The sequence below is a fragment of the Oryzias latipes genome, chromosome 11 (assembly GCF_053564925.1).
Source record: "Oryzias latipes strain Hd-rR chromosome 11, Olatipes_Hd-rR_3.1".
Classification (NCBI taxonomy): domain Eukaryota; kingdom Metazoa; phylum Chordata; class Actinopteri; order Beloniformes; family Adrianichthyidae; genus Oryzias; species Oryzias latipes.
Window position 1 is genome coordinate 3,710,674 of NC_136247.1, and position 27,822 is coordinate 3,738,495.

The 27,822-nt window shown below is 42.2% G+C and overlaps 1 protein-coding gene and 1 long non-coding RNA gene across 3 annotated transcripts; one reads left to right on the forward strand and one right to left on the reverse strand.

The window, feature by feature from the left end:
- The first annotated feature begins 2,080 nt into the window (after positions 1-2,080).
- On the forward strand, positions 2,081-27,819 carry LOC101168100 (glutathione S-transferase A-like). Of its 2 annotated transcripts, none has more exons than XM_023960227.2 (6): positions 2,081-2,335; positions 26,364-26,429; positions 26,506-26,611; positions 26,809-26,927; positions 27,002-27,087; positions 27,160-27,819. In XM_023960227.2, the coding sequence occupies exons 1-6, from the start codon at positions 2,165-2,167 to the stop codon at positions 27,290-27,292; spliced, it is 681 nt and encodes a 226-aa protein (XP_023815995.1). In that variant the 5' UTR covers positions 2,081-2,164; the 3' UTR covers positions 27,293-27,819. The 2 variants fall into 2 exon arrangements, with proteins under 2 accessions (XP_023815995.1, XP_023815994.1); XM_023960226.2 differs by having other exon boundaries at positions 2,085-2,335; positions 26,999-27,087.
- Positions 16,539-21,112, reverse strand: LOC144995108 (uncharacterized). Its single transcript, XR_013658747.1, has 2 exons — positions 20,836-21,112; positions 16,539-20,492 (listed from the first exon to the last, which is right to left on the reverse strand). It is a non-coding gene; the product is annotated as an uncharacterized LOC144995108 (long non-coding RNA).
- Positions 27,820-27,822: the final 3 nt, after the last annotated feature.

The window sequence follows — 27,822 nt, forward strand, 5'->3', positions numbered from 1 at the left end:
TTATTAAGATCCAGGAATCCAGGTTTGAGCAGGCCAGGTCCAGCGGTTTTTGAACAGGACCCGGTTTTAGGTGATCTTAATGTGAAAAATGCAGCAGAATGTTCCTTCAGCTCCCTCGTGAATCAGAAGCTGTGAATCGTAAGCCAACTTTAGCGTCGTCTGACCGCACGGATTTAAAAACATATAATCGAGCAGAGCAGGCCGTAAAATATTAGCATAACTGTAATAAAAGCACATTATGAAGATAGTCTCCCGCAGCTTCGCGCTGAGTGAGTGTTTTGGTCCAATCAGCAACGTTTAGCATGGAGAAATCTGCTGTCTGATGATGGGGCTCCAGCTGTCATCAAACAGTAAATTCACCGCGAAGCTGCAGATAAATGTGTAAATATCTGTGAATTACATCAGTCTTTATTTTGTTCTGGACACCACTGGAAACACAAATTCATATGATGGTTTCTCAGATCGCAACAGCATTTCCGCCTTCAGCGATCGTCGGGAGCTTCGCGCTCCGCTGTGCAAAGGCAGCTGGCGGTCCGAAGAACAAAGCTTGTCCGCGGTGCGTCAGGAGGAGGACCGCAGAAGGCGGACATGCTGCTACTTAGTCCTGAGAAGCTGTGGAAACTCATCAGAAGTTCACAACCATCACAAAACCCTCGTCTCTGCCGCTAACACAGTCTGCTCTTGGTGCGTGTGTGTGCGTCAGTCAGCAGCCGGACACACAGAGAGAGCAGTGACGTCATCGCCCCGCCTCCCCTCTGCTAATGCTTTTTCGAATTGAATATTGTGACAAGTTGCGCGGGGTGGATGTTAAAATGCAAATGCAATCCCCTCTTTGCATTTTCATTTTAATTATGACACAGAATAAGTGGTTTTTAAGTATAAAATGAAAAAGCATTTTGAAATATTGCTTTTTCTTTTTAATTTTGAGTCAAAAAATGCAGCTACATTTTGAAAATTAAAAAGCATTTCTGTTAATCCATTTTAATTGTCAAATGAGACATTTCTAAATGAATTTTGGTACACATTTACCATGGACCTTTTTGAAAATGAAATGTCAAATACCATTTTATTTATCATTTTAATTAAGTGACAGAATAAGCTGTGTTGAAGTATAAAATGATAAAGCATTTTGAAATATTGCTTTTTCTTTTTAATTTTGAGTCAAAAAATGCAGCTTCATTTTGAAAATTAAAAAGCATTTCTATTAATCCATTTTAATGGTCAAATTAGACATTTCTAAATGAATTATGCTACACATTTACCAGAGAACGTCTTGAAAATGAAATGTCAAATACCATTTTCATTTTAATTTTAATTAAGTGACAGAATAAGCTGTGTTGAGGAAGGAAATGAAAAAGCATTTTGGTGGTTTGCTTTTTCATTATATTTTTGAGTCAAAAAATGCAGCTTCATTTTGAAAATGAAAAAGCATTTCTTGTTTTGACTTTGCTTTTTATTTATGCTACATAATCGCTTCCATAGATAAGTAGAAAGACATCCTGCTTGGTTTATGTGGAGGAAGGTTCTCCATTAAAGTTGAGTCATCTTCAACAGCTTCACTGTGAGGCAAAGATGACATTGCAAAAATATGGCTTTGCTAAGTCATTGGAGTTAGTTTTTAAAAAAAGGCTCAAAAATAGTGATTTTTCACCCTTTTTTGAGCCGAGGTACACATTTTTTCCTTTACAAAAATCCTGAAGCACACCAGCAACCAAAAAGAATAAAAAAGAGAGACTCTATTGTCTGTATTGATATACAGTTTCTCCACCATCCATCATGTGCACATTTTTCCCAGCAATGGAGGCACAAAAAATGTAAATTTTCAGCTGTTTTTTTAAAAGTTGTGCTAGTTTTCCATAATTTAATAACTAAATTCATTTTTAGATTTATTTAAGGATGGAGAGTTTTTAAGAATTTCTGAAAAACACTAAACACTTTTTTTGTTGGCATATTTACAAACTTTTCTCTTTCTTGAGTAAAATATTCTTCACTTAAATCTATATTTTCAAGGACAAAATATCATTTGAAACTGTTTATGAGTGAGATTTGGGCTCCCGGCCGCTAGGGGGCGACGTGTAGCTGTTGATAAGCCCGTCAGCCCGGGTTCTCAGCCTGCAGTTGTCAGAGGCGCTCGCGGCTGTCTGGGTCTCGAAAAGCTGCGATCATGGCTGCTAAAAGCATGACTCTGCTGTGGGGCTCCGGCTCCTGCCCCTGCTGGAGGGCCATGATCGCCCTGGAGGAGAAGAACCTGCAGGGCTACAACCACAAGCTGCTCTCCTTCGACAAGATGGAGCACAAATCCCAGCAAGTTCTGGACATCAACCCCAGAGGACAGGTGAGGTGGGGGGCTAAGGGGACACCTGAGCCAAACCCAAGAGACACGAGAGTCTGAACACGCAGATCAGAGCAGCTGCAGAGGTTTGCGTGTGCGGAGCTTTAAGGTTTTAGTTGAATAATTTATTTACTTTGACAAAAAAAAAAAAAAAAACCGTTGTTGTCTTTTTTAAAAATAAACAGGGTTAAAAAGGAAACTGATTAAAAACACACGTGGTTGCTAGACCCCTGATATAAGCAAACACAACACTGTTGGACTATTTTAACAAACGGAGTAACGTTAAACATTAACTTTACTTTATCTAGAATAAGATTAAAGGTTAAGTATTTCTAGACACGTTTCAATCCCAGTAAAGGTAAGTCATAGCTGTGTAAGTCAGTGTTACGGGTCCCGAGTGCGGCGACCACAATAACAAAAAGAATTGTGTCTCTGTGAAAATATAAAACGAGTCTCAGAGCAGAAACGACACGAGCACTCTTTCATTCTCCAAATCACTTCTCTTTAAATGTTTCAACACATTTACATTTTAAATTCAGTGCATGTAATTGTCCAATGTACAATCTGACCTCTAAATCAAGTCTAAATTAAATATCTGACGAATATCTCACATCAGTAATTACTCTGTTTTCAAATACATTACATTTCAAATTTCAAAACTAAACAAAAGAATCACATAAGTTTAATGGACATTGCACTGTTAGAAATATAAACTTATAATAATAATAAAAGAACAATAAAACTGTAAACTTTCATCATTTTACAACTGTTACAAAAGTAATTGTTTCTGTTGCTTTTAAACATGTTTAAAGTCACGTCAGGAATCTTAAAAAATTAATAAAACAAACACAGTAATGGATCCAACTAGTTAGCATAGTTGCTATGGCAATACAAGCTCATTTAGCGCGAGCTAACAACATCCTGTCTTGTGAAAACAAGCTAGCGCGATAACACCCGCTACTTCCGGTCCGGCTTTTCCCGCCGCAACTCGCCGAAACTGAATTAAACTTCCCCAGTTTACATCAAAATTACAAATTGAACAACACTGAAAATCATCTGGGAAGTAGACCAAAGCTTAGGGCTTACATCTGCTGGGTTTAAACCACATACTAACCTGTGAAAATATAAAACGAGTCTCAGAGCAGAAACGACACGAGCACTCTTTCATTCTCCAAATCACTTCTGACGGAAACAGGAAGTTGATCCGTCTTCGGCCACTTGGAGGCGCTGCGAGTGTCAAAGGTTCCGCCTACCAGACTCATAATATAGTTCCTTTTTATCTTCTTTTTTTTCACAGACTATTTTTAATAAATGCATTCAAAAATAATTATTTTAATTACTACAAAATAATAATAATAATAATGGTTTTTAATTTTTAAATAAATACCAAATGTGGATGCACATATTTGGGTGCACCACATGCTCCCCAACAACAAAAGTGGCTCCTGACACTTGACTTAAAACTGTTAAACTTTAAACACATATAACACTAAAGTCTCTTGTCAACTGGCTTGTCCATGTCTCTTTCAGTGTTCTCTGAAGTTCAAAAGCATGTAACTGGATATGGAAAAGGTAAGTATGGGTTAAAGAGTTGAGAGTAAAGATGAGGGTACAGCATAAAAGGATATGATATTGGCTGAGTTCTCTCAGCATGCTCTGTAGGACGAGGCAAGTATGCTGGCTGGACATTCATGGAGTTCACCGTGGGATGAGGTAAGTATGCTGGCTGTCCCAGGGATGGGTAAGTGAAGATAGTGTTTGGTCGTCTCTCCCTAGTGGATCTTCGGTAACGGACTGGTGACTCAGCTGACGAATTTAGCTCCAGCTCTGCACATGTATTGGGTGCTGGTTCAGGTCTTGCCTCTGCTGGATCCTCTTCGTGATGGAGTCGCTGTTCTTCCTGACTACCATCAGGTCCAAGATCTGTATCTTGCCTTCCATCAGTGTGTTCCTCTTCAGTGACGACTGTGTCTTCTCTTTGTTCAGGCTGGATGTTAACCTTTTCTCTCAAAGTTGTCCCGATCGGTCTTAAGTGTTGTGACACATTGTGAAATTGTCGGGATGAGTGCTGGTTTTCATGTTGTGGTTGACGGTTAGGTACTCGGAACCAGTAGGTAGGTATATCATCCTCTGATTCACTTGCTTCAGGGCTCTGAGGTTGATCAGATGTTTTTGATCTGTCTGGTGTCTTTCCGTTTTTCTTTTGTGGCTTGGTTGTTGAGTCTTGGACTATGTCTACTGGCAGGTCATTTACTTGTAACAACAAGTTTCTGTGGAGGGTGCGAATGGGACGACCTCCTGCTTCTGGACTCACTTTATAGACTGGGTTATCTCCAATCTGCTCCCGCACAATGTAAATTGCACTCTCCCAGTAGGGTCTCAGTTTGCCAGGTCCACCCCTTTCACTCAGATTACGTACGAGTACTCTGTCTCCAGCTTGCAGTGTCACTCCCTTGCATCGTTTATCATAGTTCGCTTTACCTTTGGAACTTGAGTGTTGGCTGTTTGCACTTGCGATTCGATAAGCCTCAGTCATCTTTACTTTCCATTTCTGGGCATATCCTTGTGGCGTTTCTTCTGCTTCTTCGGTCCTGAGGCCAAAGAGGATGTCAATTGGTAGACGAGGATGTCTGCCATATAACAGGTAATACGGGGAGAAACCTGTCGCTTCATGTTTTGTGCAATTATAAGCATGTAGAACATGTGGCAGATGATCTTTCCAGCACTGTTTCTCTTTTTCACCCAATGTCCGAAGCATCTGTAGCAAAGTGCGGTTTAATCTTTCGGCTGGGTTGCCCTGTGGGTGGTAAGGTGATGTTCTCGAATGACCCACACCAGCGAGCTGTCGGAGGGATTTGAACAGTTCGTTTTCAAATTCCCGACCTTGATCGTGATGGAGTTTGGATGGATATCCAAATCTGGGGATGAAATCATTAAAGAGTCGATCTGCTGCAGTCTTGGCTGCCTTGTTCTTGGTGGCATACGCTTGTGCGAACCTTGTGAAGTGGTCCACCACAATCAAAATGTACTCGAACCCACCTTTGCAGGACTCTAAATGCAGAAAGTCTATACTGACAAGTTCAAGTGGCTCACTGGATGTTAAGCTGCCCATAGGTGCTCTCTCGTGTGTTGTTGGCTTTTTCTGTTTTATGCACGGACACTTCCTGGTGATGTACTCCTCAATCTCTTTCTTCATGAAAGGCCAGTAGAATCGTTCTCGGGCGAGGTTTAACACTTTCTCCACTCCAACATGGCCCACGTTGTTATGAAGATGGATCAGAGCTGTCTGTTTGTAAACAGCCGGTAGAACTAGTTGTTTTCGTTCTGTCGTCTTTCTGTAGAGAAGGCCATTTTCTATGTGCAACCGACTCCACTCTCTCAATAGTCTTTTTGTGTTGATGTCCACTTTTTCTCTGTCGTTATCTGTAGGTGTCTTGCCTCTTTCTTTCATCTCTAAGACTTTGCCGATAGCTGGATCTGCTCTTTGTTCTTGAATTAGGCTTTCATGACTGATGGTTCGCAGAGGCTCTTTAAAAGAGTGGCTTGGTGAGGCAAGGGTGAGGGCAGCTATCCAAGGCACATCTCCACACTTTGCTCTTCTGCTCCCTTCCCAGACTGCACCAACTGCTTCTTCAGGTAACTCCTCTGAACACTCTTTCATGAAGGTCTCAATGTCAAAAGGGCAACGTGACAACACGTCTGCATCAATGTTGGCTTTTCCTGGCCGATATTTTATATCGAAATGGAAATCTGCCAGTTGTCCCACCCAACGATGTCCGACTGCATTAAGTTTTGCTGTGCTTAGGACATATGTTAGGGGATTGTTGTCCGTAAAGATAGTGAAGTGGGGTGCATAGAAAAGATAGTCTTTAAACTTGTCGCAGACGGCCCACTTGAGGGCTAGAAACTCTAGTTTTCCACTATGCAAATGGTAGTTTTGTTCAGCCGGTGTTAGTGTGCGTGACCCGTACCCTATCACCCTCATTTTGTTGTCCTGGTTTTGATAAAGGACTGCCCCGAGGCCTTTCTGGGAAGCGTCAGTGTGTAATATGAAGGGGCGGGTAAAATCTGGGTATGCCAACACTGGTGGCTGGGTTAACATGTCAATCAGGCGTTCCAGGATCTCTTGGTGTTTGTCATCCCATTGTACTGGGGCACGGGAAGATGGTTGTGGATGTTTACCTCGGCCTCTGGTTGGTTTGAGCTGTGCTGTGTCTGGTTTTATCTGGAGTAGGTCGTATAGAGGCTTGGCGATTCGTGAGAAGTCCTGCACGTATGTCCGATAATAACTGAGAAATCCAAGGAGTTGTCTGACATCTCCAACAGTTCGCGGTCTTTTATGTTTGAGTGCCTGCACAGCCTCGATGTCTTTTGGGTCCACTCTTACTCCTTCTGCAGACACTAAACGGCCAACATATCGAACCTCTTTACGGAACAGCTTGCACTTTTCTGGCTTTAGCTTCACTCCATGGCGTTGTAAGGCTTGCAGAACTTTACGAAGCACCTGAACATGTTCCTCAAAAGACTTTGCAAAACAAAGGACATCATCGAGGTAGGGAATGCAACACTCATCCCGGAGTGTGTCAAGCATCTCCTCCATGCTTCGTTGGAAAGCTGCAGGTGCGTTTGACAGCCCGAAGGGTATCCTCACCCACTCATAAAGGCCCCAAGGCGTGGTAAATGCAGTCATGTATCTTGACCCTTCAGCAATGAAACCCTGATGGTAGGCCTTACCCTGATCCAGGATTGAAAACCAACTGTAGCCTCCAAGTGAGTCTGTGAGGTCTTGGATGCGGGGGAGGGGGTGTCTGTCTGGAACTGTTTTACTGTTTAGAAGGCGATAATCAATACAAAGCCGTAATGACCCATCTTTCTTCCTTACGCAGATGACAGGGGCTGCATAAGGGGACTGGGACTTTACAATCCATCCTTTCACTAACAGTTCTTGAATGTACTCCTTTACTTCCTTATAAAGAGGTCTTGGGATGGAGGCATAGGCCCTTTGTACTGGAGTGTCATCTTTCAACCTGATTTCCATCTTTAGTGAAGGGATACACCCAATGTCGTTGCTGTCGCGGGAGAACGCCTCACACTCTTCCTCCAGCACCTTTTCAATTATTTGTTGTTGGTCTGAACTCAGGTGACTTAGGTCGACAGGTGGCAACCAGGGCTCAGCAGAGGATTTGTTTACTTCCACTGCATTTGCTGCAACTTGGGCGAGATGGGTTAGGGGCTGCTCTGATGTCTCTGGTTGGATGACTTTAGCAACATTTTGGATGGTACCCATGATTGTTTTCCTTGGCAGAATTATTTCATGTTTTGAGTGATTGGAAATGGGGATCTTTACATAGGGTCTTTGGGGGTTGTTGACCTCTAAAAGTCCTTCACCCACGCTTAACTGTCTTAGCATATTGGTCTCCTCTGCAGGTTCATACAGCACCAGGGGGTCAGAGATGTCAAAGCTCTGGGGGACTCTGCACCATAGTTGAACTGCTTTCCCAGCAGGGATAGTTACATTGTCTCTGCCAGTTCTTACTGTGGCTGGGCCTCCATCAGTACTTTTTGGTGTTTGAATGAAGTTCACCATAGCAACTACCTGTTCTTCATCCATTCCCAAGGCCTGACGAAGGAGGCTGTATAGAACTGTGCTGGCTTCTTCATCAGACTCCTGTCTTTCAATAATTGCTCCAAGCACATTAGCTCCCACTAATGGCTGGGGTAGTGACAATCTACTAACGAGGAATGGTGCTTGCACAGTGAGATTAGGATCTTCGTGACCAGCGAGTGTGACTGTGAGTTCTACCCACCCGTCGTAGGGGACTGTTTGGCCATTGACGGCGTAAACTTCAAACCCATCGTTAAGAAGTTCTTGTAGTGGTCTCACTGAATAGCTGGGGATATACTTCTTGGCCCAGTGTTGGTCTACCATACTCACTTGTGAACCAGAGTCAAATAATACTGTTGCAGGATAACCACTGATCAAACACTTTAAAAGACTTTTCTTACCGACAAGGGGAACTTTACATCTTGTGATGTTTTGATTGGAGTTCTCATAGGGTTTCCTCTGATGGTGTTGAGGGAGTTTTCTTGACTGTTTATTCTTGTGTCTTGCATGCAGTTTTGCAGGAGGAGGTTTTACTGGCTGGGACTGGAGCTCTGGACCGGTCTCTGGCTGTCCCTCGACAGAGGCCGATTCACGTTTCCCTGAAACTTGGTCCGCTTTAAGCATCCAATTGCTCGATGCCCTGATTCACCACACACAAAACAATGGCAACAGTCCTGCAGGTTTTGCTCACTGCATTTTGGGCAGCGGAATGTTCTTTTCAATGGGGTTGTAGTTTGGCGAGCAAAGGGTTGAGGAGCTTGACAGTATTGCGACTGAGAAGGCGAAGGTGTAGTGGCATGAGTCTGGGCTTGGGTCGGTGGTGATGGGGCATAGTGGTATGGCCATGTGGCCTTTGATTCCATCAAACTAGCCACCAGGTTGGTTAATGTCTCTACTTGGTCTGTGAGTTGTTTGATTGTTTGTGCCGTTTGTTGATCTTTGGTTATTTTTGTTTCTTTTGTCTCAATTACTGCACTTTGAGCTTGTGCGGTTCTCTGGCGGGGTACTTGGCCTAATCTCCGCTGATGTTCTTTTTCATCGCTGATTATCTTAGTGACTTCGCTAAGTATCTCTTCATCTGTGATGTTATGATTTGAAGTAAGGGGTCTTAGTCTTAAGCGCAAGTCTGCATATTTAACTCCCAGGCCTTGGTAGACTGTGTGAAGGAACACTTCCTGAATTGTCTTGGGGTCATAGGAAATGTCAGAGGCGGTCTGTTTTGACTGAAAGATTAATTTCTGCTTGAGTCCAATCATGCGATACAAAAACTGTTGAGGTGATTCATGTTCGGCTTGTTTGGCACACATTAACTCCTGAAACATCTCCGTTGTAGCTTTTTCTCCAAGGTGAGACCTTAGGAAGCATTGTAGTTCTGAAAGAGATAGTTCATCCTTGTGCATGAGCATGTCCCTGAAGGTACCAGGCTTTACAATTCTCAGTACACCTCTAACAATCTCCGCTTCAGAAAACCCTTCTATAGCTCCTTCGCTGATCTGTTTGGTGAGGCTGTTGTAGCTAATGTCAGAGCTGCTGTCTCCGATCTGTCCTCCAAACACCTTGAATTCTCTCCGAGGCAGGTAGGAAAGGTCTCTCAGAGTTACGGGTCTTTCTGGACTTTGTTGTGGTCTGTTTTGGGACTGTGAGTGACTGTGATGACTTGGTGTTGTGGCAGGTTGTGATGCTGTAACTTCACATTGCCTTAGCCTCTCAATCATTTCCTCACACATTCTCCTTAGTTCTTCTGTTGATTGTCCTTCTGTGTTAGTATTTGTGCTAAAGTGTCTGTCCGGAGAGTCTGGTAATGTGTTAGGCCGCAGTGAGCTGGGTATGGCATGTGTTTCAGCCTTGGCGGATGCATCCGCTGGAGGTTCTGGATCATTAGTTTGAATAGCTTGGCTTATTAGGTCATTCAACATGAGCAGGTGGCTCATCCCCTCATCCTCAAGGTCCAGCAGGCTGTCTGATTGTATATAAGAGGTGATGTAGTCCATGCAGCTTTCCTTGTCATGTTGACTGAATTGTGTGGAGTCACTATTGTCTGTAGCGATGCTTCTTGCCAGATCAAAGAGATTTGTGGTGGAGAGTGTGAATAAGCGTCCTCTAATTTCCCACACTAGTTCTTTGCGTACTGTTGACATGTTGTCAATGACGGGTTCTGTATTCTTCTTCGGTGCGCTCTGTTATAGTTTTCTGTGACGTATGTGTTTACTTCCTTTCAGCAGTGCAGCTCCTTTCTGAGGTGAAGATCCTTTGCTCCCTGATCTCCCTCCTTGGACACTCACCGACTGACTTGACTTGAATGGTGGTCCGGTCTCGGAAGTCTCTTGGTTCAGTTATCACTGGATCTGCTCCTCAACAACTGAAGAGGAGAGATCCCGGACGAGCCCCCACAGTTTGTTACGGGTCCCGAGTGCGGCGACCACAATAACAAAAAGAATTGTGTCTCTGTGAAAATATAAAACGAGTCTCAGAGCAGAAACGACACGAGCACTCTTTCATTCTCCAAATCACTTCTCTTTAAATGTTTCAACACATTTACATTTTAAATTCAGTGCATGTAATTGTCCAATGTACAATCTGACCTCTAAATCAAGTCTAAATTAAATATCTGACGAATATCTCACATCAGTAATTACTCTGTTTTCAAATACATTACATTTCAAATTTCAAAACTAAACAAAAGAATCACATAAGTTTAATGGACATTGCACTGTTAGAAATATAAACTTATAATAATAATAAAAGAACAATAAAACTGTAAACTTTCATCATTTTACAACTGTTACAAAAGTAATTGTTTCTGTTGCTTTTAAACATGTTTAAAGTCACGTCAGGAATCTTAAAAAATTAATAAAACAAACACAGTAATGGATCCAACTAGTTAGCATAGTTGCTATGGCAATACAAGCTCATTTAGCGCGAGCTAACAACATCCTGTCTTGTGAAAACAAGCTAGCGCGATAACACCCGCTACTTCCGGTCCGGCTTTTCCCGCCGCAACTCGCCGAAACTGAATTAAACTTCCCCAGTTTACATCAAAATTACAAATTGAACAACACTGAAAATCATCTGGGAAGTAGACCAAAGCTTAGGGCTTACATCTGCTGGGTTTAAACCACATACTAACCTGTGAAAATATAAAACGAGTCTCAGAGCAGAAACGACACGAGCACTCTTTCATTCTCCAAATCACTTCTGACGGAAACAGGAAGTTGATCCGTCTTCGGCCACTTGGAGGCGCTGCGAGTGTCAAAGGTTCCGCCTACCAGACTCATAATATAGTTCCTTTTTATCTTCTTTTTTTTCACAGACTATTTTTAATAAATGCATTCAAAAATAATTATTTTAATTACTACAAAATAATAATAATAATAATAATGGTTTTTAATTTTTAAATAAATACCAAATGTGGATGCACATATTTGGGTGCACCACACGCTCCCCAACAACAAAAGTGGCTCCTGACACTTGACTTAAAACTGTTAAACTTTAAACACATATAACACTAAAGTCTCTTGTCAACTGGCTTGTCCATGTCTCTTTCAGTGTTCTCTGAAGTTCAAAAGCATGTAACTGGATATGGAAAAGGTAAGTATGGGTTAAAGAGTTGAGAGTAAAGATGAGGGTACAGCATAAAAGGATATGATATTGGCTGAGTTCTCTCAGCATGCTCTGTAGGACGAGGCAAGTATGCTGGCTGGACATTCATGGAGTTCACCGTGGGATGAGGTAAGTATGCTGGCTGTCCCAGGGATGGGTAAGTGAAGATAGTGTTTGGTCGTCTCTCCCTAGTGGATCTTCGGTAACGGACTGGTGACTCAGCTGACGAATTTAGCTCCAGCTCTGCACATGTATTGGGTGCTGGTTCAGGTCTTGCCTCTGCTGGATCCTCTTCGTGATGGAGTCGCTGTTCTTCCTGACTACCATCAGGTCCAAGATCTGTATCTTGCCTTCCATCAGTGTGTTCCTCTTCAGTGACGACTGTGTCTTCTCTTTGTTCAGGCTGGATGTTAACCTTTTCTCTCAAAGTTGTCCCGATCGGTCTTAAGTGTTGTGACACATTGTGAAATTGTCGGGATGAGTGCTGGTTTTCATGTTGTGGTTGACGGTTAGGTACTCGGAACCAGTAGGTAAGTATATCATCCTCTGATTCACTTGCTTCAGGGCTCTGAGGTTGATCAGATGTTTTACAACAAACAAAAACAAGCTAGCGCGATAACACCCGCTACTTCCGGTCCGGCTTTTCCCGCCGAAACTCGCCGAAACTGAATTAAACTTCCCCAGTTTACATCAAAATTACAAATTGAACAACACTGAAAATCATCTGGGAAGTAGACCAAAGCTTAGGGCTTACATCTGCTGGGTTTAAACCACATACTAACCTGTGAAAATATAAAACGAGTCTCAGAGCAGAAACGACACGAGCACTCTTTCATTCTCCAAATCACTTCTGACGGAAACAGGAAGTTGATCCGTCTTCGGCCACTTGGAGGCGCTGCGAGTGTCAAAGGTTCCGCCTACCAGACTCATAATATAGTTCCTTTTTATCTTCTTTTTTTTCACAGACTATTTTTAATAAATGCATTCAAAAATAATTATTTTAATTACTACAAAATAATAATAATAATAATAATGGTTTTTAATTTTTAAATAAATACCAAATGTGGATGCACATATTTGGGTGCACCACATCAGCACTAAAAAACTGCTCATATGCTATTGATTTAAATCTGATAGAATGTTAAACATTTTTCTAACGGAGGCTTTTATTTTCTAAACCTTTCCGAGGAGCCAAACTTTCTTCCGGGACACGTGATTCACAACCTTTTATTTTTTATGTATTTATTTTTTATTAATAATAAACTTTATTGCACATTATGCCATTTACAAGGAAGACACCTTTAGGTATGCAATAAAAATACAACTGCAAAAGTCAAATACACATATGTAGAAAAGAAATAACAATAAACACGTGATTCACAACCCTAACCCCGCTGAAGGAGCGGTTTATTATTTATTTATTTTAATTTTTTGTTGATGTTTTTTTTTTAAATTTATTGTACAAAACGGAAGTACAGTACAAAACACAATTTTATAAAATAAACAATAAAAAATGTGCCAAGTGAAGGGAGCGTACATATTACATGCATTTTACATGATACATTGAGGTTCTACAACTTTCATACAAACGTACAGCTTTCTGGTTAAGGCTTTTAGAGATGGTACATTTGTTTGATTAACACGGGGAAAACATAGAAGATGAAGAAAATGTGCATTTATGAAGATGGAATTTACCAAACTTGAGTCCAAGTTTTTATTATGAAAGCCAAAAATAACATTCAGATTTCCGAGTGAAGTAGGAGGAGCGATTTAGACGCGTGACCGCTATGACGGCACATGTAGTTCTCCCAGATGATCCCAAAGACCGATCTGGCAGATCGGTCTTTGGGATGGTTTTTTATTTATTTATCTCAATGAACACATAAACAGTGATGAAAAAGGCACATCTCATCATAAAATGAAAGGAAAAATTAACCTTGAAGTTCTTTAGTCCAATGCAGGGCTCCAGACTGCGAGCAATTGGTCGCATTTTGCGACCAAAATTTGAGAGTGTGCGACTGAATTTTACATCCAGTCGCACATGCGCGACCAGTAAATTTGCTTCCCCCACCCTTCGTATTTTTTTATACATCAAACGTGGAAGGGGCACGTCAATGATCAATGAAATAATCAATGAGACGCAAGCCACACGGACGCAGGCAGACACACACACTCGCGCACATACTCATGAAACGCGAGCACGTACACTCTCGCGTGATGCCTGTGTGCGAGGCGGCCACTGCGTGTGAGAAGAATAGGCAAAGCCACTGTGAGTGGCTAAAATGCGTGGAGGGGGAGGGGCCTAGAGATAATCGAGTGCGCGTAAACATCTGTGGGAAGGAAACGGAGACAAATGTCACAACCTGATATGTGCGTCTAAGCTATGAGCAAGCGAACTATTGATTCGTTCTTCCGACCTGCGGCTAGTGTACCAGTGCAAGAGTGTACAGCAGGGGTCTCAAACTCGCGGCCGCAGGCTATTTGCGGCCCCCAAGATGATATTTTGCGGTCCCCGCCTTAATATGAAGGTTTAATGTTACTGCAGCCCGCCAGTTTTAATGAATGACACTTTTTCATTGTCGTGCGCGAAGCTGACCAACCAATCACAGTGGAGTATATGACACTTGGGGGCGTGACAATGACAGGGTTTGAAAGCAGGAAACCTGACAGCCCCCTCCCTCCCCGGGCCACATTAAGAAGTTCCTTACTTTCCTTTAGAACGTATCTATTCGCTCGTAATTTTCTAAATACATGCAGTCCGTGCTGAACTTTTCTCTGGGCCGCACAGAACCGGAGGAAGGTTTAGGTTTTGTTTACGGCGGCGCATCAAACGGTTATGCACGGCCGTTACGGCAGCACATCGCTCCCGCGGGAGTCGGGTCAGCTGAGGAGAATAAATGTCCCACACCTGCATGCGTGACAGCTAACGGGGCTTGAACTTTAAACACGTGCGAGCAAAAACAACATTAGTTTTAGACACACTGAAAATACGTGGGGAAAATGCAACGATCGACGTGTTTGAGATGAACCGGCGGCTCGCCTAGATCGTTGGGGAGACCGGGGGGGTGGGGGGGGAAAGCGAATCTGCAGCAAGACTGAAGGAGAACAGGAAATTGGAATTGTCCTTAACATTCAATTTAGTTTTAATATTCTTCTCCCCCTTAGTATGATCTGTGTTATTATATATTTTATGATTATTTTAATGTTTTGTGATGTATGTAGCCTTTTTTTAATGAATTGGTATTTTAAATTATTTTAATTAATCACTCCACTACAAAAACCATCAGGACACATGTCCCATAATGCATTGTTTTGTAGTCTGTAGAGCAGCTTTCAGTCAGTTAAGTTTCCAGCTGTGTCCGGGTAGGTTTGCCCCTTGCTCCCACCCCTTTCTCGATTGACAGTTGATGTTGGAGCAAAAACAAAAATATACGTCACACACCAGGTGATCTGCGCAGCGTTGAGTTCACCTGGGTGATCTCAAACACGCTTATTGTGCATCTTGGCTGCACCTATTTGGTGTCACGAAGATAAATTTGTACTGTCATGACAGCGATGCTTTTGTTTTGTTGCATCTTCAAAAGTGCAGAATAAAATGTGACACTGAATTTGAAACAGCACATTGTAATTTCTGCATCTATTATTAAAGCACTTATTAGTAATACAGTGGAAATTAGTAGATTTGGTTAGAATGTTGATTTACGGTATGCGCCCCTAAATTTTCTGGTTGCGCCCCTAAAATTTTCAGTTAGGGGCCACAGTGCTCCTAGTGAAAAAAGTTAGTCTGGAGCCCTGCAATGTCGGTTTTTTAAACGAATAAATTCCATCTGGGAATTTAATTTATTTATTTTTTGTTTTGTTTTTTATTGAAGCAAATAATTAACAAACAATCTCGGCATGTCTGTCAATGACATCAATATCAATGATGAAATAAATGTAGACAGAAAACAAATATAACTTAAAAAAATCAAGGGGCTATTACAAAAGTTTAAATAAATCAAATAAATTAAGTGTCTGTTCATTCTTGTGATTCATGTAAAGATTTATAGAACAGTTTAAGACGGTTTAATAATCCATTAATGTGAGGTTTCACCTTTAAGAATTTACAATTATGTACAAAATGCTTTGAAATTACAATCAGTACATTCATCAGAAAGTCCAGATTTTTGTAATCGAATTTTAATAGTATTCCAATTTAAATGTTGGGTTAATGGTGATATTTTTTGATTTGAGACAATTATGAAAAGAAAACCAAAACTCTTTTACATGCAAACATTCAAAGAAAAGATGTTCCACAGTTTCTACATCATTTCCACAAAAGACCCAAACATCACCATCCCAGTTAAAGCCAGTGTGTAAAAAGTACTTTATAGGTCACTTCTTTGCTTCGTGAGGGACAGGATATGATGGATATAATGTTTGTATCCTTTTAGCTTCTGCTGTGCTGTAATTCTGCTAAATCCATTTTCTTTTTAACGGGGAAAGGTATATTTAATATCTCTCAAACATTTGTTTGTTAGTTTTTTGTCATAAACCATTTCTGAAGAATGTTGTTGCAGCATTATTGGCTGAGCTGCAGTTTTAGTGGGAATTGAATGGATTTGATTTTCTTATTTTACACCATGGTCCGGTTGAATACTCGATTCTGATTGGCTGCTGGGTATGCATGACTCCTACAAATACTTGGGTGTGCACCTTGACCACAAACTGGACTGGTCGGAGCAGGCTCATGCTCTGTATAAGAAAGGGCAGAGTAGACTGTTCTTTCTGAGAAAGCTGAGGTCCTTTGATGTATGTACTGACATGTTGCTCCTCTTTTATCAGTCGGTTGTGGCGAGTGCTGTCTTCTATGGGGTTGTATGCTGGGGTGGCAGTATGACCACAAGGGATTGTGTAGCATGTATGTCTTACATGAACTTTACAAAGTTGGTTTTAATTAATTTGGGCTAGTTTGGTTCGACTCATGGAGGAATGTGAATGTTTAAAAACAACAGACAAGACTTGAGTTGCTAATGTAAATGTATTTACAATATACAGTGAATACAAAAATCACAATATATACAACAAAGGATTTTTTTTTTAGTCCAGAGGATGTTTTCTGTTGTTTTGTCTTTCTAGTTCTTAAGGCGTCCGTTAGGCCTTATGAAAGAGTTTTTATAGTTCTCTTTTGGAAAAACGAAAGAAAGAAACACTCCAGCTGATTTGTTGGATGAGAAGGGGGTTAGTTCCTACCGCACTGGCAGTGAAGAGGGCAGAATCCAAGTCAGGATCGGGGCTCCTTTTTAGCTCGCCATCTGCAGAGGATTTATCCTCTTTTTTCCTTCTGGGAGTGGTAAAAAACTCCCTGATAAACAATTCTGTCCAGTGCTCAGGTTGAGCATCCAGTAAATTGGTCTGCAAGACGACCAGTCTTGCGACCTGGCCTGTTAAAACAGGGTCAATAAATAAATAATAATTTCCTTTGATCAAAAGAAAGCATATTCCCACAACCTCCTTAATTAACATAATAAACAAATGCATATGCAATTCATAATCAAGAGGAAATTACAAAATTATTTTAAGTGCATAATCGATAGTTGTACAACATTTCCAAATTCTATTTCAATGTAGATGATCATCAATTTCATTTCAACGAGTACTCACAATTTATATTTCAACATTATTTATCAAGCAGAAAAATAGTTCATTTTAACCACATCCAATTATAAAAAACAATTCATTTAAACTGGCGCCCGCGCCAGCTGTCTCAATCATGGCTGCACTCACCAGTTCACTTTTTGTTCAATTGTGCAGATTTAAATCCCGGCTTCAGATGATGAACGCCGATCTGCAGCAGCGGTACACAGCCCAGCTCCCTCGTACTTGCAACCTGTCAGTGCTTTGACAGGTCTCCCAAGAACGAAAGCCACGTCAACACTGAACTTATAGTCTCGCGGTATTTGCACAGCGCAAGGGAACCGGCAAATTTAAAGTGACAGTGCAGAATTTTACTAGGAGCGACAGCGCAGTATGATTTAAAGTGATAGCGCAGAATTTCATCGGGGTTACACCCTCCCCACTTTAGTTCATGCGCGTCCGCGTCGCATATCAATACAATGCCTAAGATGAGTCTGCTGCAATGGCTTGATCCAAAGCACTCGAATAAGCTTTTGACACGTTCTGAAGTAGTGTTTGTATAACAGAAATAAGCGGATTTCCCAACACTGAATACTTAAGCCTACTTGGCTGTCGACGTTGCCGAGTAGATCGTCTGGGTGTTAAATCTTCCCCTATAGGATCACAAGGCATAACGGTAGTGTTGGGGTTAGCTACTTCTGGTGATGACTCAGATTGAACAGCATCTCCAACCTCAGACTCCAGAGACAACCCGACATCAGGTAAGGTTATGGACACGTCGGTAGGCAAGTCTTCTTCCACAGGAACTTCCGCAGGTTGTTCAGACTCGTTACTGGCAAGATTAGAGGGATCACCTTCAGGCATCAGTACGGGTTCTGCAACCTCAGGCAAGTTAGCCCCTTTTGCCCCCATAGATGAAGGAACCATGGTTGTGCTTTTGAGTTGAGGATCAGCAGAAGAGCCTACTGCTGTTGATGGGAAGATGCAGCAATCCAAGCTTCCTGGTGCAAGCTGTGGCTGCCCTGAAGGTTGTGGCACTCGGAACCTTACTGGCGACGGAACCAAACCTTCTGAAAGGACAGACTCAGCATCTTCTTCCGGAAGATCGACAGAATCAGACTGAAGTTTGGACTGACTTCGTGATTTTGGTCTGACTGGAGAGGTTTCTGCATTGGAAGATTGAACAGGACTTGATGGAAGAAACCCACAGGGTAAAAGTAAGTCTCGATGAAGTGTGCGGCTCGGCCCATCCTTTGTCTCAGGTTTTATGGTGTAGACAGGGAGGTTGCCAGCACGTTTGGTCACCACATAGACGTCATGCTCCCATTTATCTTCCAGCTTGTGCTTCCCACGTAGCCGAACATTTCGAACCAGAACTCTGTCTCCAACCTCCAAACTACAGGGTATTACCCTCTGGTCAAAGCGACGTTTGTTTTTCTCATTAGACTTGAGTGAATGCTGTGAAGCCAGCTTGTAACTCTCCTCTAGGCGTGAACGAAGATTTTTTACATATTCTGAATGGGAAACACTAGGAGGGTCACGAACAGGTAAACCAAAAGCCAAGTCAACAGGGAGTCGAGGGGAACGACCAAAAAGAAGTTCATAAGGCGTGAACCCTGTGACCTCATTCCTTGTGCAGTTATAAGCATGCACTAAAGGTTTCACGTACTCCCTCCATTTGGACTTTTGTTTAGCCTCTAATGTCCCCAACATGTTCAAGAGCGTTCGGTTAAAACGTTCCACCGGGTTACCACGAGGATGATAGGGAGTAGTTCTGGTTTTAGTTATCCCAGCAACTTCACAAAGCTCTTTAATCAACTTTGACTCAAAGTCTGGGCCTTGATCAGAGTGCAGGCGCTCTGGGATGCCATAATGGACTATGAACTCTTCCCACAGACACTTTGCAACTGTTTTGGCTTTCTGATTTGGGGTAGGTATGGCAACAGAGAACTTTGTGAAATGATCCGTGAGAACCAGGATGTCTTTAGTATTGGCACTGTCCGGTTCCAGTGACAAAAAATCCATGCACAGAAGTTCAAGAGGACGACACGTTCTTATGTTCACCAATGGAGCGGCTCTTTCAGGTAAGGCTTTCCGCCTAACACACCGGTCACAGGTTTTAATTGTCTGATCCACACCCGCTGCCATCCTGGGCCAGAAGAACCGTTGACGCACCAAATCAAGGGTGCGCTCAACGCCCATGTGCCCCATATCGTTATGCAAGGCCTTTAGCACAGCAGGACGCAAATTTGGAGGCAGAACCAACTGGAGAACATAAGTGTCCTCTTGGCGTCGCTTCCGATACAATATGCCATCATCCAGCTCCAACCGGTTCCACTCCCGTAAAAGAAAAGTCAGCTCTGGAAGCTCCTCCCTAACTAGAGGGGGGATTTTTTCACCAGTGATCAGTTGATGAATCACTTCCCGGATGGCTGCATCAGCTTGCTGCTCAGCTTTTATAGCTTCACGGGACAGGGGTGGAATAAGTGGAAACCCATAGAAATCCTCTTCATAAATGTCTGGAACAGCTCCAGTAGTCACTGATAAAGACTCAATCAGGGCGACATTGCAGAGAGGAGAATCGGATTTTGTTCTCAGCAGACAACTATTACAGATGGCATCTACAACATCAGGAGGAAGTTCTCCCACGTCGCCGGTCTGACATTGCTGCTCAGTTAGGTGCTGAACCAGCTCTGGTTCTTGGCAGGCTTGGTCCTCATCTACTACCCCCTGACTTACGTCTTGACCTCAGCTAAGCTTGATGCTCTTGATAAATCCTCTCCTAGCTAGCTCGCCAAGTTTTTACTATGTAGCATGTATGTCTTACATGAACTTTACAAAGTTGGTTTTGATTAATTTGGGCTAGTTTGGTTCGACTCATGGAGGAATGTGAATGTTTAAAAACAACAGACAAGACTTGAGTTGCTAATGTAAATGTATTTACAATATACAGTGAATACAAAAATCACAATATATACAACAAAGGATTTTTTTTTTAGTCCAGTGGATGTTTTCTGTTGTTTTGTCTTTCTAGTTCTTAAGGCGTCCGTTAGGCCTTATGAAAGAGTTTTTATAGTTCTCTTTTGGAAAAACGAAAGAAAGAGACACTCCGGCTGATTTGTTGGATGAGAAGGGGGTTAGTTCCTACCGCACTGGCAGTGAAGAGGGCAGAATCCAAGTCAGGATCGGGGCTCCTTTTTAGCTCGCCATCTGCAGAGGATTTATCCTCTTTTTTCCTTCTGGGAGTGGTAAAAAACTCCCTGATAAACAATTCTGTCCAGTGCTCAGGTTGAGCATCCAGTAAATTGGTCTGCAAGACGACCAGTCTTGCGACCTGGCCTGTTAAAACAGGGTCAATAAATAAATAATAATTTCCTTTGATCAAAAGAAAGCATATTCCCACAACCTCCTTAATTAACATAATAAACAAATGCATATGCAATTCATAATCAAGAGGAAATTACAAAATTATTTTAAGTGCATAATCGATAGTTGTACAACATTTCCAAATTCTATTTCAATGTAGATGATCATCAATTTCATTTCAACGAGTACTCACAATTTATATTTCAACATTATTTATCAAGCAGAAAAATAGTTCATTTTAACCACATCCAATTATAAAAAACAATTCATTTAAACTGGCGCCCGCGCCAGCTGTCTCAATCATGGCTGCACTCACCAGTTCACTTTTTGTTCAATTGTGCAGATTTAAATCCCGGCTTCAGATGATGAACGCCGATCTGCAGCAGCGGTACACAGCCCAGCTCCCTCGTACTTGCAACCTGTCAGTGCTTTGACAGGTCTCCCAAGAACGAAAGCCACGTCAACACTGAACTTATAGTCTCGCGGTATTTGCACAGCGCAAGGGAACCGGCAAATTTAAAGTGACAGTGCAGAATTTTACTAGGAGCGACAGCGCAGTATGATTTAAAGTGATAGCGCAGAATTTCATCGGGGTTACAATTGCACTCGATTGGACAAACTGATTAAGAGATGTGCATCTGTGATCGGGAGGAGGGTGGACTCTCTGGGATCTGTGCTGCAGAAGAGAATGAGGGCCTTGACTCAGAGCATCCTGGACAATCCCAGACATCCCTTGCACAACACGATGTCTGGTCAGAGGAGCTCACGGAGTAATAGGCTCCTTTCACTGCGCTGCAGGACAGAACGCTTTAAGAACTCATTTGTCCCTACAGCTATCAGGCTGTTTAATGAACCTGCCTGATATGAACTGATATTATTTTGTGAACTGTCTTTTTACTGTTGTTTGTTGTGTGTGGTTGTGTGTTTTGCTACCGGACACCTGAATTTCTCCTTTGGGAGATTAATAAAGTTTATATCTATCTATCTATATCTATTAAAACCTGATAACCGCACGGTGAAAAAAGAAGTTCCGGTCAGCTAGCTTAAATGTTTTGTATCACTGCGCCGGCTTCTTTAAAACAACCTTTAGCTTCATCATCTGGACAAAAATAAGCGGTAAGAGGAGAACTTTCTCTCTGAACTGATGCTTTATTCAACCCATCGGAAAGATCAGCATACATATATCGCTGAATCTTGACTGCAGCGGTGGTGCTGCGAGACGCAGACTATGTGGTCCGCATCACGTAACATATAGTCCGCTTTTTGTGAGAAAAGCTATCCAAATCGGGAAAAAAACAAGAATTAAGGACTAAAACCTGGTTAATATGTATCGCTTTTGTAAGTGACCATGGTATAAGCGGGTTAATGGCCTTCGAAGTGTGCATTATTACTTTTTAACGCACTTCGCGGAAGCAACCGTCCGACGCGAGGTTCAGGCTTCCACGGCGTGCTTTAAAAAGTAATAAATGCACATTTCGTCGGCCATTAACCCTTAAATATTCTTTTAATGGGCAGACCAAATTATGTTTTACAAAAAAAATCATCAAGATGATCAAATGATCAAGATAATTACCATGTTTGTCCATTAAATGAGAAATCGCCCAAACTCCTTTTTCCAACCAATTGCTTACAAACAAAGACTTTGGTTTATTACATTAATCCATAAAGGTGAATTGTGCAGAGAGGAATTATGTTTGAATATTAAATACCAAAATAGAAAAAACATGTTTGTGATACGCAGATAATTTTACAGGCAGTTTAGTCAACGTAAAATACAACCAACTCCTCCTATTTATTGAAAAACAGCCCTGGGAAGAGTAAACCAGAGAGGATTTTGATTTGAAATAATTGAATGTAACCATCTTAGTTTAAGAAGCCCATTTATAACTGGAAGATCTATAGCAGGGGTCGGGAACCTATGGCTCGCGAGCCATATATGGCTCTTTTGATGGTCACATGTGGCTCGCAGACAAATCCTTAATTATACTTTTTTTTTTCATTAGACCAGTCCTTCTCGGGCGCGATGCGATGCCAGAGGCGCGCAGTAGTAGCGGTGCTTGGAGGGAAAACTATCAGTTTACTGTTATCTATTATTTCACAGAGTTTGTACCACCCGGAAACCTGTGAATTGCCGTGCCTAAAACTGCGCGATACTGTCTCTGACGAAGAGCGCGCAGTATCGGGGACGGGATGTGTGAGGGAGAAAGCCGGGGGGGGCGGCAGCAGGTGAACCGCGCAGGGATGGTAAAAACGTAAAACCACTGCCCGTCACTCACTGCAGTGTCTGAGTGTGTGTTTGTCTCCAGGTCTGTCTCACATCTACAGAACATTCAGACCTACGATGGCGTTTAAAGTCTCAACGCCTGCATGAAGCAGAAACTCACCACGTATCAACCAGACTAGACCATCAGCAAAACTACCACGAGAAATACTCATCATTAATTAGCATAACAATGTTATTAAAAAAGAATCCACAGACTTATTGTACTTTAAAAGTGTTGAAATTACGTCAAATGCACACATTCACTTGTATATTTAGTTTTAAATATATTGTAGTGGACTGAGTTAGACTGGGTGGCTGTTGGGCCTCGTTAAAAGTTCTGGAGTTCATGGAACGCATCGATCAAGCAGAGATCTGATTGGCCCTCAGTTCTGTCGCTCAGCATGTTGTTAGGTAATTTTGACCAATGGGGTTCAGCAATGGGCCGAATAAGGGAAATGGGAGGGCTAGAGCGGCAGTGAGGGAATATAAACTAGGGAAAAGCGCTCTCGTCTCGGCAGGAGAGATTCAGGAGTTGCTGAATTAATTTGACGGCGTTTGTTGCGCTCTGCAGTAACCAGAATAAAGAAACTTAAAAGAATTTAAGTCTCTGTGCTTCATTGTGGGAAAGAGACGCTACATTATTGTATGGCTCTTTTGAAATTACATTTAAAAATTTGTGGCATTCATGGCTCTCTCGGCCAAAAAGGTTCCCGACCCCTGCTCTATAGCATCTAGAGCTGCCTTTGTTCCCATTTAACACTGTTGTCACGCTGGAAAAACTACAGATCATTGTCACCATGACGGGTTTCACGTGTTAAAAGCTGTTAATTTAAACTCCCAGGTCACATCCATCAATGCAGATTGTGGAAAATGCCTTTAATTTTGATTTGATTTGATTTGAAATGGTTTATTTCAAGCAATCAAATAGGAATAATGCACAACAATACAATCATCAGTTATACATTCATACACTAATCAAACTTAGTATAATTAGACATATTAATAAATATTGCTTGAAAGGGAGTGGAAGGAAGCGAACTTATATAATCCCACCCCTGTTCTACTGTAACCATTTTATTACATGATTTATCAATATCCGGTTCATAACTTTTATCAGACAGAATTAAGAATCTTGAAATATCAATAAGTTTAATTATCATCGTTGTCATGAAAGAAACTGCTGTCAAACTGGAAACGGATCAATCCAGACTGCAGGCTTTTCATATTCTTCATTCTGATATGGAGACATGGTTTCCGTCATTCTCCCCCTAAGCCATCAGAATGAGATGAAATGACTCAAGCGTTGCTTCCTGATTTGAAGGTTGAAATCCTGCAGCTCAGACGTTTTGAACTCTGGAGTGTAGTTTCTGTATCTGTCCGGTAGGTGGCGACAAAGTTAAACTAAAGCTGACAGAAATGTCTAAGTTTGTGGTTTCATGTTTGCGTTTAGTCCAAAGGAAAATAGAAACAAATACGTTGCATTCATAGAATGACTTTTACCAGAATTGACCTGAAGCTCCCAGCATCCATGTAAGCAGAAAGAATAGAAACATGTTGGTAAATAAAAAATGTAAACTGTGAAGTTTTACTAACTTGAAAGAGTGTTCAGGAAGTGGGCGTCTGCAGGTGAGTCTCAAAGCTTTTTCAGTTCCTGAAATTTAATCTTGAAGAAATTCTCCACTTTATCCCAAAAGTTAAGGCGACATCCTGAAAGTTTTCTGAATTTCTGGTTAATTTCCATTTAGAAATCTGTGATGGGAGCTCAGAGCTGTGCATTCGGGGATTTCTTTTAATTCTTCCTTGAAGGTGTTGGAGCCATTACAGTAAACTTAATGGACAGTGAGTGCGTTTCAGCAAACGGCTGAATGATGTGGTAACATCCGGACTCTGAACAGCTAAAGGTCTGATAAGTAGGGCAGAATGTTTCCTCCATCTTGCAGCTCGTTTTCCATGGATGGTTTTGCTGTTACAGCGGAACAGTTTGCAAACATTCAGGTCCTTAATCCTTTAGAGAAAAACAAGGATTTTTCATCAAAGTATTAAAAAACAACCCCCCGGATGCTTTTGTTTCAGGGGAGAACGTTTAAATATCAGTTTGGATTTGACACTTGAGGAAAATGGTGTTTTGAACATGTCCTGTGGGATTTTTCTCATGATGGAGGACAAATGGAAAGAAAATTAAAATAGTTGTGAATCAGGAGCAGACAAAAAACATTTTAAAAAGAGCTTATTTGTGATGTAGAAATACACTGGGTGGACTTCAGTTCTGATCACTAAGGGCCAGTTGTTCAGAAAGTTTAATCTGGATCAAAATGATCCGGATTTGGAAATCTGATTTTTTCCTCTGCAGGATCAGGTAATCCGTCTTACTTTTATGCCGGTTTTTCAAAGCAACATTGGACTGGATCCCCCTGATCCAGATACACAGTTTTCAAGATTACCAAATCCAGATTACCTGTGCTCTAAATGGGACAACATATCACAACACGGGCTACCAGCTATGTGAAGAACTGGTGGAAGAGCCAACATGGGGTCACTGTGAGAGTTTGTTATTCTGAGACAAAACACAAAAATAACAAACATCCACTTCCATTCATAATTTCCTTTATGACCCCTCATCTGAGTCACAAAAAATAAAAACAAATATACATTAACAAATACATTGTGGATATTTTGAAAACGTCTTAAATAAAATGGCTAAATGTCCGATAGTTAACAAAATAAAGAATGTTCAGAGAGTTTTTTAATCTGAGGAGGAGAGACCAGCATTTCCAAGCTCTGCTTTTAGGAGGCGGATCTGCAGTTCTACTTTGGTTGTTTTTACTTTATTGAATAGTTTAACTGGTAGCCTATGTCTACTGTATCTACTTCATCCCTGTTACAACGGTTACACAAGTCAAGTGCAAAATATAAATACAAGTATAAACACTAAATGAAACAAATGTATTATTTGACCAATTTTAAAGTTTTTCTACATTTCCCTCCTGGAATCCACCTTTAAATCCTACCCCCTGTTGGGATCAGGATAATCCAGTTTGTTTGGATCAAAGTTATCCAAATCCTCCTGACAAGTTTTGAACAACACAAACTGAAGGTTTGATCCAGATTAGAACTAGGATTGGATTCTGTGATCTAATCTGATTTCAGTTTCCTTCTTTCCCTTTTGAACAATCCATTTTCAAGATTTGATCCAATCTGATCACCAAAATCCGATCAGCTTACCTTTGAACAACTGGCCCTAATAGATCCATGAACGTCTTTGTTTTCCTGGTCTGAGCGGGAATCTGGATCTAAACTGGACGGATGGATAGATCCATCATTGCTCGCCATTTTAGTTCATGTTAGCTTGGAGGTGTGAGGGGCTGTAAGCTAGCAATAGAGAATGCAAACAGATGGGTGATGGGAATTGGAGAAGGGCTTCCTCCGCACCAACAGTCCCGCCCACAACTCAGGTGAATTTCTGAAGAACTCCTGCTGCTCTGCAGACACTATGTCCTAGAGAACGACACAGGTTCATCATCATCATCATCATTCAAAGATCACTGGGAAGGCTTTGAAAATCTCCTTTCTTCGTCCTCCAGCTCCCAACCTTTAAACACGGAGACACGGTTGTGAACGAGTCCTACGCCATCTGCTTGTATCTGGAGGTGAGGTGTCCCGCCCATCGCTGCGCAGCTCAAACACTCCTCAGGATCTGCTGTCCTGACTGTCCTCTTTCATCAGAGCCACTTCAAGTCTCAGGGAAACCAGCTGATCCCGGACGGCCCAGAAGAACAAGCTCTGATGTACCAGCGCATGTTTGAGGGCCTCACGTTCTACGAGAAGCTCGGTAAGGCCAGCAGGTTTTACTTCCTGTCACCTGTTCATGTAGGAAGGAACCACGGCTGTAACCAGGAGGTGTGGTTTCCTGAGTTCTAGTCCTTGAACGGGTGAAGCCTGAATGGATGCGTCTGCAGTTCCTTATTTCCCCTTTTTCTCCAGATCCTCTAACGGTCCAGCTGGTTTTCTGATTCCTCTTGTTTCCAGGAAGCGTCATCTACTACGATTGGTACGTCCCTGAAGGAGAGCGGCACGACTCGGCCCTGAAGAGGAACAAGGACGGCCTGGTGGTGGAGCTCGGGCTCTGGGAGGGTTACCTGTCCAAGGTGAGCCCAGCAGAGGCTGGAAGGCGCTCCTGGTGCGGCCACGTCTTCAGACTCTCTGTTCTTGTTTCCAGCAGGGCTCTGGCTCGTTCCTGGCAGGAAAGAGTTTCTCGCTGGCAGACGTGGTGGTTTTCCCCACCGTCGCCTTTCTGTTCCGATTCGGGTGAGACAAAAAGGTTTCTGGGTTCTACACAACAATCGCGCTTCTTCTGAGCTTTGGCTTCCTGTTGTGCAGGCTGTCTGCGGGGCGTTACCCCAAACTGGAGGAGTACTACGCCCTCCTGAAGGACAGGCCCAGCATCAAAGCCAGCTGGCCCCCTCACTGGCTGGAGGGTCCCGAGGAGGAACTGCTGCTGAAAGACATCTGAAAGCGCTTTATTGTTCCCAACTGCTTTAATGATCCAAAACACAGCGATGCAGCTCTGCTTCTTCCTCAGACTGGAAGATTCCTGCTTCCAGCAGCAGTAGATTCATAGAACAAACTGTAAAAGTCCACAGATGCGTCTGTCTTTAGGAAGTTACAGGAACCCGATAAACTGACTGTGACCTCTGTGACCTCTGTGACCTCTGCACAAACGTCGCTCCACCTGCCTGTGTCACCGTGACTCTGCAGGTCTGTCTGGCAGCTGTTATCTGCAGTTCCTGCGCAGACGCAGCTGTGTGCTGGAAGAAAAGCAGTGCAAGAGCAAAACCACCTAGAAGCAGAATATTTGTCAAGAAGACACATTGATAATGAAAAAAAACAAAGAAACATGAGCGTGTGCGTGAATTTAGAGCTTCTTTTATCTGAAACTTCTGAAGCGCTAGACGTTTTCGTTTTTTTTCCCTTTGTGTTGCTGTAAAAGAAAATGCTGTAACTCTGTTTGTTCCTGATTAAACAATTCCTATAAATTCACTT

What these genes read in the sequence shown, in the direction of transcription:
- LOC101168100 (XM_023960226.2), top strand. Translation starts at nt 2,165, where the DNA reads ATGGCTGCTAAAAGCATGACTCTGCTGTGGGGCTCCGGCTCCTGCCCC. An exon ending in ACATCAACCCCAGAGGACAG is followed by an intron (nt 2,336 to 26,363) that starts GTGAGGTGGGGG and finishes TTCGTCCTCCAG; the next exon opens with CTCCCAACCTTTAAACACGG. An exon ending in CACGTTCTACGAGAAGCTCG is followed by an intron (nt 26,612 to 26,808) that starts GTAAGGCCAGCA and finishes TCTTGTTTCCAG; the next exon opens with GAAGCGTCATCTACTACGAT.